The 10,999-nt window shown below is 36.6% G+C and overlaps 1 protein-coding gene across 1 annotated transcript; it reads left to right on the top strand.

Moving 5' to 3' along the window:
- The first annotated feature begins 118 nt into the window (after positions 1–118).
- Positions 119–7,014, top strand: blw (ATP synthase subunit alpha blw, mitochondrial). The gene is made up of 10 exons (XM_028169541.2): positions 119–197; positions 592–714; positions 1,860–1,973; positions 2,202–2,466; positions 2,671–2,895; positions 3,207–3,376; positions 3,496–3,590; positions 3,812–4,031; positions 4,153–4,320; positions 6,563–7,014. The coding sequence occupies exons 1-10, from the start codon at positions 132–134 to the stop codon at positions 6,776–6,778; spliced, it is 1,662 nt and encodes a 553-aa protein (XP_028025342.1). The 5' UTR covers positions 119–131; the 3' UTR covers positions 6,779–7,014.
- Positions 7,015–10,999: the final 3,985 nt, after the last annotated feature.

Genomic DNA, 10,999 nt, shown 5'->3' on the forward strand with positions numbered 1-10,999 from the left:
GTATTATCTATGCCATAGACATTGAGGAAAAATCAATACCTAGCTACGTTATGTCATTTCCGGTTCTACCGCAACGAGTCGCGAGCGGAGTAACTGGCTTTCCGTCTGCCACAATTATAAGTTTGTGAAAAATGTCGCTGATCTCCGCTCGTATTGCTGGCTCTGTAGCCAGGCGCTTGCCTAATGCTGCTACACAGGTATATTTTCATTACAAATAAGCTTAAGAACACAATCCTCAGGTGATTATGAAAAATCGGCCGGTTAATATAACCATCAGAATCTCGGTCGATTTTATCTTCAATTGGCTTTTTTTTTCTTTCGTCTATAAGTCCTAAAAATAAAATAAATTCATCTTCTCTATCTTTATAGTGTGCGGATACTAAAATATTAAATTTAAAAAAAAAATCTGAGAGATCAGTGTTATGTAATAAGAGGGCGATTGATGTTCTATGTGATTGCGGAGATTAAAATTATGGAACAAGAGTATTTGTGGAAAGTGTTTATTAAAATTATGCTGTGTGTTTAATAAAAGGTGTTAATTAAGTTAAGTACGTGACATAATTTTGTATACCCATTTGGTTATGTCTGCAGGTGTCAAAGGTGGCGGTGCCCGCAGTGGCCGTGGCATCTCGCAAACTACATGTCTCAACCACCCACAAAGCTGCCGAGATCTCCACCATCCTCGAAGAGAGGATCCTTGGAGCCGCGCCCAAGGTCAGTTTTGTAGTATTACATAAAAGTGCTTCTACTATATTTCGTGCTGATCAGGTCATAACCACAATAAATAATGAAGTTAAATGAAATATTAATTGTTTAAGTTAGTTTTGTTTAATATTAGAATAAAAAGCTGTTTTTTTATAATGTTAAATATAAAATACATAAACAGCTGATTCTGACAAGTGATTCAATAGGAAAAACTAAGTTTGTTTATTTGAAATATAAACATTTATAGAGTTCATTTTAACGGGTTTTATCCATTAAATGAAAAAAACCATACATAATCATAGTTTAAAGCTATTTCAATACTATCAAGTTCTAAAAGGTTATGAAATTTCAGTGCTACGTTTAATTTTTTTATAAAAATAATTTGTTATGGATTCAGTCATGAGAATCATTATAGTTTATGCCATATTTTAAGCCATGTTCTACTGTAAGTTTAATTCATGCAGGAATAAATAAGTCTTCATGATTAGAATATCTCTGCAACTCAATGATAAGTGTTACCTTTTTACCATCATTGGACTCTAGTAATGTCTGTGGCCAATACAAAATCCTGGAGTAAATACCAATCGTTCCAGATATATGCTTCTGGCACATACAATGAAACAACAATATTTAAATTTTTTATTGAATAGATATAACTGCACTGCACCAATCTTGACACATAAGATAGAAGTCTCAATTATATGGTGTAATGACTAAATTGGAATGCACAACTAAAGAATACTACTTACCTAAGTAGGCTCTACTAACTTTTTTTATTTTTATTGCATAAATGGCTGGACGATTCACAGCCCACCTAGTGTTAAGTGGTTACCGGAGCCCATACACATCTACAATGTAAATGCCGCCACCCACCTTGAGATATGAATTCTAAAGTCTCAGTATGTGTGATTATTGCAGTTATAATATTTGCAGTTTTTTTTTTATTATATCTTCATTGTGGTTTTGTTTATCTGTTTATGGAATTTGATTAATAGCAACCAAATTGTACATGAACATTAGGCATTTCATCCTTAAGGTCAAGATGGATACTTGCAAATATTATTAAATTATAATAAACTCACAATCGTGGTTTCTGTACCAGAAGATAGAAGATTATAAACGTTTTTATTGTGAGCTTTAAATTTGTGGAACAGGCTGATCTAGAAGAGACTGGTCGTGTCTTGAGCATTGGTGATGGTATCGCTCGTGTTTATGGCTTGAAGAACATCCAGGCTGAGGAGATGGTGGAGTTCTCCTCGGGCCTCAAGGTTAGTAAATAAACTAAAATATATTTCAAGAAACTATGCTTTATAAAGTGTATAGGTTATTTCTAATAAATAATTGATAAAATAAGTGTTGAAAATTATTTACACATTTGAATCATAGACTATCATAACCATAAACCTGTAAAAAGCATAATTTTTATTTTTAAATAAAATTCTTTCAATTTAATTCTTACAAATGCTAAATTATTAAAACAAAAATTATTTTCTTAGGGAATGGCCCTTAACTTGGAACCTGACAATGTGGGTGTGGTAGTATTTGGTAATGACAAGCTTATCAAGGAAGGAGATATTGTCAAGCGTACTGGTGCTATCGTAGACGTTCCCGTCGGAGAGCAGATCCTTGGGCGTGTAGTAGATGCTTTGGGTAACCCTATTGACGGCAAGGGACCAATCGACACGAAATCCCGTATGAGGGTCGGTATTAAGGCGCCAGGTATCATTCCCCGGGTGTCTGTGCGTGAGCCTATGCAGACTGGTGAGTTACTTGATTTAAATCTGTATAAAGTATATTGCTGTCACCTCTTCTTTATTAATAAATTCTGTTTGCCACATTTGCTTATTAATAAATTGTAAAAAAAAATTGATGCAAATAATTCCATAAAAAAAATTTTCGTTTTTCCAGTATGAAAATTTACTAAAAACAAGCACTTCACTGATTATTAAATATTTTGATGTTCAGGTATCAAGGCTGTTGACTCTCTGGTACCAATTGGCCGTGGTCAGCGTGAGTTGATCATTGGTGACCGTCAAACTGGTAAGACTGCCCTGGCCATTGATACAATCATCAACCAGCAGCGATTCAACAAGGGTGAGGATGAGAAGAAGAAGTTGTACTGCATTTATGTTGCCATTGGACAGAAGAGGTCTACTGTAGCTCAAATTGTGAAGAGATTGACTGATGCTGGTTTGTACATTTCATTTAATGAACATTTACAATGTGCTAGAGTTGTTTAAAATTCAATAAATAGCATAAAAAAATCATTTAAATTACATAGTATCAAACAACTTAGCAATAAAGATTTTTCTTAGTCTGTCTTTGTCTATATAATATTTGTTTTATTGATATGTAACTGATTTAAAAATTAGTTTGTCCCAATCCTTTGTTAACTTTTGTCAAGATTTTACAGCATTTCTTTATAGCCAAATCAAAATATTGTATTTGTTAACATTGTAAAACTTTAATTTTACCATAATTAAACTTGATTAATATTCCAGGTGCCATCAACTACACAATCATCGTGTCTGCCACCGCTTCCGATGCTGCTCCCCTGCAATACCTGGCTCCTTACTCTGGTTGTGCCATGGGTGAATTTTTCCGTGATAATGGCAAACACGCCCTTATCATCTACGACGATTTGTCCAAACAAGCCGTAGCCTACCGTCAGGTACAATATCACCTAATACTGTTTATAATGAAATTTATATCAACAATAAGGTTTCAAACCATAGTTCTTTTTTTGTGTACAGAATAAGACTTAACAGATTTATTCTTTATTGTTTACAGATGTCTCTACTGCTGCGTCGTCCCCCCGGCCGTGAGGCTTATCCTGGTGACGTGTTCTACCTTCACTCCCGTCTGCTTGAGCGTGCCGCTAAGATGTAAATATTCAAAGTTGTTATAAAGATAAAACTATGATGTAATATGACTTAAACTGGATAATATAGATTAATTTTTTTATTAGAGGAATCTATGCCAAGTCCGTGAATAATTTGAAACCAATTATAAACAATTTTCCAACTTAAAAACTTAAAATCACAAAGGAAAAAATGTTCCCTTTTTTTCTTTCTATTTTGTAATGTGTAAAATGTATTTATAACAGGTCTGACAAAATGGGTGGTGGCTCCCTGACTGCTTTACCCGTCATTGAAACCCAAGCCGGTGATGTGTCAGCTTACATTCCCACCAACGTGATCTCCATCACTGATGGACAGATCTTCTTGGAAACTGAGCTGTTCTACAAAGGTATCCGACCAGCCATCAATGTCGGTCTGTCTGTATCGCGTGTCGGATCTGCTGCTCAGACCAAGGCTATGAAGCAGGTGAATATGCTAAAAATTTTTATTTGCATCTCACAGGTTCAATTAATGTCTTGCAAGTGTAAAAAAAAATTGTGTTGTACTAAGGCAAAATGAAAAGTCTTGTTTGTCATGTGATTTTTAGGTGGCCGGTTCCATGAAGCTGGAATTGGCTCAGTACCGTGAGGTCGCAGCTTTTGCCCAGTTTGGTTCTGACTTGGATGCCGCTACACAGCAGCTGCTCAACAGAGGAATGCGTCTTACTGAGCTCCTCAAGCAAGGACAATATGTGCCCATGGCTATTGAGGAACAGGTAATCTAATATATAAAATTCTCCTGTCACAGTTTTCGTTGCCATACTCCTCCGAAACGGCTTGACCGATTTTGATGAAATTTTTTGTGCTTATCCGGTATCTATGAGAATCGGCCAACATCTATTTTTCATCCCCCTAAATGTTAGGGGTAGTCCACCCCTAAATTTTATTTTTTATTTTTTAGACAAAATTTTTAATTTCTATTTTTTTATGATACAACATACAAAAATACATACAATCCTCAATTTTCACCCCTCTACGATCAACCCCTATTTTTTATTGGTTAATTATAAACTTTAATTTTTTTGGCAAGATTTTCATTTTTATTTTATCATGAATTAAAATAAAAAATCTGATGTTACTCTCAATTTTTCATCCCTCTATGATCAACCCCTATTTTTTATTTGTTAATTATAAACTTTAATTTTTTCGGCAAGTTTTTTATTTTGTTTTGTCATGACTTAAAATAAAAAAAATCATATTACTCTAAATTTTCACTCTTATACGATCAACCCCTATTTTTCCATTCCGATTAATATTTTTTTTATTCTATGCACAGATCCGCAATAAGGTTGCAAGATGGCAATCAAATATTATAATTATACCTGATATTATAAATTCTTATTCAGAGTTTATAATATCAAGTTCCTTTAATTATGATTTTTTTTAAATTGAAATTGATCTCCCGCCCTCGGCGGTCGACTACTGATCAACTATCAATCGATCAGCTATCCCCGCCAGGTGTCGCCACTCATCCAGCAAACATCACGTAGTAGGGATGAGGACAGGTGAATGAAGTTAGCCCCTCAAAAAAATTTTTTTTTCCTATTTTATACTTATTTTCTATTAATTCGTTTGTTCATCATTTGTTCATGATTGTTCACTGTTAATAATTGTTTGTTCTGCAGTTATTTATTTAAAAAAAATATTTAAAAATATACCTACAAGTTAGCCCCTCTAATGCAATTTTTAATATTTTTTCAGCCTTAATGACTCGTAAATATTCATTTTCGATTGTTCTTATATAAAACACGTTTGTTCTCTTTCGAAATTACTCGTTTTTTGTTTAATTTACTATTTTTATTAGTTGAATAAATGTATGCAAAATATGCGCCTCCTACTTATCGTTATGAAGGTATAAAAAAGATAGGGAGTTCACATAGGTAATATAAACAAATAAGTAAATATGTTCATTATTTATCTTTCAAGAGATAATATAGGTATACATTATAATAACTTTTTTACACAGTCGAAATTATATTCCTAACATTAGTAAAATAACATTTTAATACGATAGGTAAGAGGATGGAAAAAATGTATTTGGTCTAACTTAACGCCAATGCACATTATTTCATTTATTTATTTTTGAATTTTTTTAATTAAACTGTATACCAATTAATTGCTATTGCGATTTATATTTGTTTTTTTTTTCACGATTAAAGCCGCGTAGAAAGTTTAGGCATTATAGTTGACGCATGCGCAGTACACATATTTTGCATACATTTATTCAACTAATAAAAATAGTAAATTAAACAAAAAACGAGTAATTTCGAAAGAGAACAAACGTGTTTTATATAAGAACAATCGAAAATGAATATTTACGAGTCATTAAGGATGAAAAAATATTAAAAATTGCATTAGAGGGGCTAACTTGTAGGTATATTTTTAAATATTTTTTTTAAATAAATAAATGCAGAACAAACAATTATTAACCGTGAACAATCATAAACAAATGATGAACAAACGAATTAATAGAAAATAAGTATAAAATAGGAAAGAAAAATTTTTTTGAGGGGCTAACTTCATTCACCTGATGAGGACGAAGCCGGTCTCCTGTCTTACGTACTCACTATACATCATAGATTATACACCTAATATATTTGAGAGCTATACAATACTATACATTTTTCAGCCATGTTTTTTGGTTTTATTTGTGTATCAATAGTATGTTCAGTAGGTCTGAGAATCGGCTACTATCTGTTTTTCATACCCCTAAGTGAATTTTTTTGGATATTTTTTTTTGTTTATAATGAGGTATTATGTGGTTAAAGGAGGTTTTTTTTTCTACAGTAGAATTTCCCTAGAAACTTATTTAAGGCAACACAACGTTTGCCGGGTCAGCTAGTAAAATATAAAGATTCGAATAAATTGAGGCTTTTGACTCTCATAAATGAAAAACTCTAAATATCATCATTTTGATTTTGTTTTGTTGAAATACTAATGGGATTTATATATGCATAGGTCGCCATCATTTACTGCGGTGTCCGCGGTCACCTCGACAAGCTGGACCCCTCCAAAATCACTGCCTTTGAGAAGGAATTCACTCAACACATCAAGACTAGCCACCAGGGTCTTCTCTCCACGATCGCCAAAGACGGTCAGATCACCCCCGAGTCTGACGCCTCCTTGAAGAAGATCGTCACAGACTTCCTAGCTACTTTCACCCAATCGCAGTAAACCAGTTTACGTAACTTGACGTGTGACTGATCTCAAAACTCGAGTTTGTAGAGCAGTCCCATATCAAATTAAAAGCTTCGCCTGACGGAAGTACTGCTGTAATGTCTACAGTACTTTCGTGAGACGAATAGTAGTATAGCATTCATATGGGCTGTATTGAATGTTGATACAATCATGGAATGTATTTATCTCGTGTTGGAGCGGTTATATAACAGTAATAAATGTCTTACACACTATGTATTATTTTATTAACTCCTAACCAACCAAAAGACAGGTACTACTGATAAAGCAATAAACTAATCATAAAAATAAACGTTGAAATTATGGATTTATGCATTTTAAGTTCCCGGTAGGAGAAGGGCAACAAGCATTTGTGACATTTTGTGATTGCTCATGTGACCTAAATACTCAAGGGCAGCTGCCATCGCAACGTTGAAGTGGCAGTGGGCAGGACACATTGATCGTTAGAACGGATGGCCGTAGGGGCCAGAAAGTTCTTGAGTGGCAACTGCGTACCGGAAGACGTAGCGTGGGTAGGCCTCCAACAAGATGGACCGACGATCTATCGAGGTTCACGGGGATTCGCTGGATGCAGGCAGCGCAAGGACCGGTATTTGTAGCGAGTAGACATGTGTAAGTAATGCGAGTGATATTACTCGGGTAATATTACTCTACGATGTAATGCAACATCACACATTACGCGAAGGAAACAAACATCACACCATCACCCAACATGTTTCTTTCTTTGTCGTGTAATGTTGCTTAATACACGAACGGAACCGAGCGAGCGAGACAGACCGATCGACGCAAAATAAATGAGCAAGCGACACGGAATTATTCCTAGTGATTTGGAACCGTATGTCCTGGCCGCTAGGTACATTTTTATACCTATGGTACGTCTGAATTTTAATATAGGTATTTGTGTTTATATTTTTCATGCGGCCAGCCGGTAGCTCCCCGCAAGTAGTTACTTAATTTTTTATTCGCAACTTTTGTAAAATCGCTAGTCGCTCGTAATTGTTTAGTAATATTTCATATTAATTTTTGTGTTTGAATTACTTAAGCACTTGTTTGAAGATAGTTTTATTATTTGTTTTAATGCGTGTTTAATAAGTGAAAGAAATAACGGCGTCTAAATGAAAGTACAGTCCTCCTTGGATGCACTTTGAGGATATCGCGCCGAAACAATGCATCTACTGCTCTCGTATATTAACATTATTGTCGAGCTCAATTTGCAGTCTAAGTCGCCATATGAAATCCGTTCATCCCGCAATAAATTATATTAAGTAAAAAATAAAATTATTATATTATTAAGTAAGTCAATCTCTGTCAAGTAATATAACAGTGTATTACAATACAAAGTTCATACTTTGTATTGTAATACACTACTGTAATGACACACCCGAATCATTACTTAAGTGATGTGTTCATACACATCACTTAGGTAATGATTCGGGTGTATAGATACAATGTATTCGTCGTCACAGTATCTATTGAACGCACCGAGTAATGTTAAGAGTGATGTGTAATGTTTTCGAGTAATATCACCTGTCTGTAAAAGTGATGTCATATCACATTACATTGGCAAGTGATGTTTTGCGCAAGTCTAGTAGCGAGGCTTGTTGGAGGCCTATGTCCAGCAGTGGACGTCTGTGGGCTGATAAGATAATAAGAAGCTGCCATCATCTACAAGTACTCTTAAATGTAATGCGCATTATCTATGGCAAATGCCATTCGACAGACAACGCAAGACGTCAGACGGTAGCCCTAATGGGCTGTTTTCCTTATGCCTGGTCCTGTCCGAATGTTGTTATTCGGAACTTGTATATATGCAAGCTTGTCTTGAAAATGTCGTAAGCGAGATTCAGGCATCTGCAAATGTCTTGCGTTGTATGATGGCTACCCGCCACATCCGTCGAAAAGCGACCAATTAGGATGGTGTAATTTCATATATAGAGTGCCCAAAGTTAGGTATAATTTTTTTTTCAACTCCACACTTCTCTTTATTCGCAACTGCTACATTCTTATCAGATCACCTGCTACGCTTGGTGGCTTGGCTAATGCTATTGAAGAGGGATTTTAGATTGTGATCTGCCACTTTCATCTGGACGCTTTCAACTTGTCTCCCATATAAAATTGAGTCCTTACTTCCACCCTCCGTGTGTACAATAAATGCGTATTGTTACGCGCTGGGGTTCGGGATAAATAAAACATCCAACACCTTACAGTTCGTAATTCACTTCTTCCGCTTCCGGTGATCGTTCGCTGTTCCGCTTCGAGTAGAACCGCTTACTAACTGCCTTCGTTTTATTATTATTATTATTATTATTACTGGTGGCCCGGAGACCCCTCCAGATTCACCAGGACAGGTGAGCGAGCAAGGCTCGAGGCCCGAGCGCCTCCGAAGAAGACCTAACAACTCAAGAGCAGCTGCTTCGCGATACCTTCGTGTCATCTCAGTAACGGTTTTTATAGTCGATACGACATCTCTACAATTATCGAGAACATTCCGAGAAGATCAGGTTTTGATATTCGTTTCTGCTATTCGACGACAGATGGCGTTACTCTTACCGGCGTAACAGTATAACGGTTTTATCTAAAAATTTCAATTCTTAATTCGATTGGGACACATTCTTAAATCGATCGATTCATGACGGTTCCTCTAATCTTTAAGAGCATTCGCCGAATCTTTAACTTGAACACGCACCAATTTGTAAAGGTCCTGATCCCGGGAGGAAGCACATTCCATAGCAGAACAGACTGCACGTCAATGAATAGGCTATGGAGGGAATGTAAGGGCCCGCTTGTGGCTGGAGTGAAAATATTGAAAAGGGAGGGAGTTAGATAAGAAGGCAGGTTGGAAAACAAGTAAAGAAGGAAGCGTCGTCAGTGCACGTAAATTATGACGCTGGCGAATCTATAGAAGTCTGAACCACGCACGACCGGAAAGTAGGTATAGTGATGATTAAATGATCAATGAATGATATTTTGAAATAATAAAAGGAATAGTATGCAGTAGGAAGGTCTGCATTAAAAATAACAACCCAAACAAATCAATTATAGGAAAGATCAGAGCTAGTACGTATAGTCTTAAGGGTCTTATGGTAAGTCATAAGGCAACTCTGATGGTAAGAAATTCTTGAGGCAATAAAGAAGACGAAGAATATCATAGGTTTTCTGTCTGACGCTAGATGTTTTCCAGTTGAGTGTCTAGTCTACGTAAAGGGCCAAGTTCTTAACTACGGTATCTAGGACAATAACTATTTACAGGGTGAAAATTAAATATGACTTATGGCTTATAGCAACCCAAACAGTAGCTGCGCCTGGCCGCACGCCGCGACCAATCAGGAACTCTCGTTGTCGGCTCCCAGCGCGACTCAAAGAGTAGTGAGCGAGGGATTTCTTATGGTCCACCTAGTAAGTGATTACTGTCGCTCATGGACGTCAGCAATGCCAGAGATAAAGCCAAGCCGCTGCCTACCGTTGAGTATATGTGTACCATTCGATAATGACACTAAATTTAGATTAGACAACATTTCTCTGTCTTACAATTCGAAATGTTGGCGAATCGAATGTCGGTTCGAATGTGGGCAGAGCCAAGCTGCTGCCTATCATTGAGTACTCTCCACAAGCCTCGTTTGAAGAAGTTCATGTCATAGTGCTCGGGAAACACCATGAAGGGGAGTTCATTCCAAAGCCGGATGGTACATGGCAGAAAAGATCTTTAGAAACGCACTGTCGATGAACACAGCGGCTCCAGATAATATGGATGTACTCTGCTCTGGTGGCGGAAGGTGAAAGGGAAGGAAATGAGGGGATCATCCCGAATTATTCCCCATGGAACATACGGCACAAAACATAGAGAGAAACAAAGTCCCTCCGTAGACCTAGAGGTTTCAAGCGATCCGCGATAACGGGACTATTGACAATCCGAACAGCCTGTTTCTCTATGAAGTGAAATGGAAAAAGCTGGTATTTGGGAGCTCCAGCCCAGAGGTGGGAGCAGTACTCCATGCGAGGCTGGACCTGTGCTTTGTAAAGCGAAAGTCTTTGTCTAGGCGTGAAATACCACCTCGCTTTGTTGAAAACTCCCAACATTTTGGAGGCCTATTTAGCTTTACCTTCCAAATGACTCCGATGCTGAACACCGCTCGAGAAATCAAACCCCAAAATCTATATACTTGCGGAAAGCTGCAGGGTTACTCCTTAAAATTGTGTCGC

This window comes from Bombyx mandarina, chromosome 19, assembly GCF_030267445.1.
Source record: "Bombyx mandarina strain Sakado chromosome 19, ASM3026744v2".
In the NCBI taxonomy this organism is placed as follows: domain Eukaryota; kingdom Metazoa; phylum Arthropoda; class Insecta; order Lepidoptera; family Bombycidae; genus Bombyx; species Bombyx mandarina.

Excerpts from the sequence above, each read along its gene's own strand:
- blw (XM_028169541.2), top strand. The coding sequence starts at position 132 with ATGTCGCTGATCTCCGCTCGTATTGCTGGCTCTGTAGCCAGGCGCTTG. Across the intron at positions 715-1,859 it reads TCCTTGGAGCCGCGCCCAAG|GCTGATCTAGAAGAGACTGG; the intron begins GTCAGTTTTGTA and ends TTTGTGGAACAG. Across the intron at positions 1,974-2,201 it reads AGTTCTCCTCGGGCCTCAAG|GGAATGGCCCTTAACTTGGA; the intron begins GTTAGTAAATAA and ends TTATTTTCTTAG.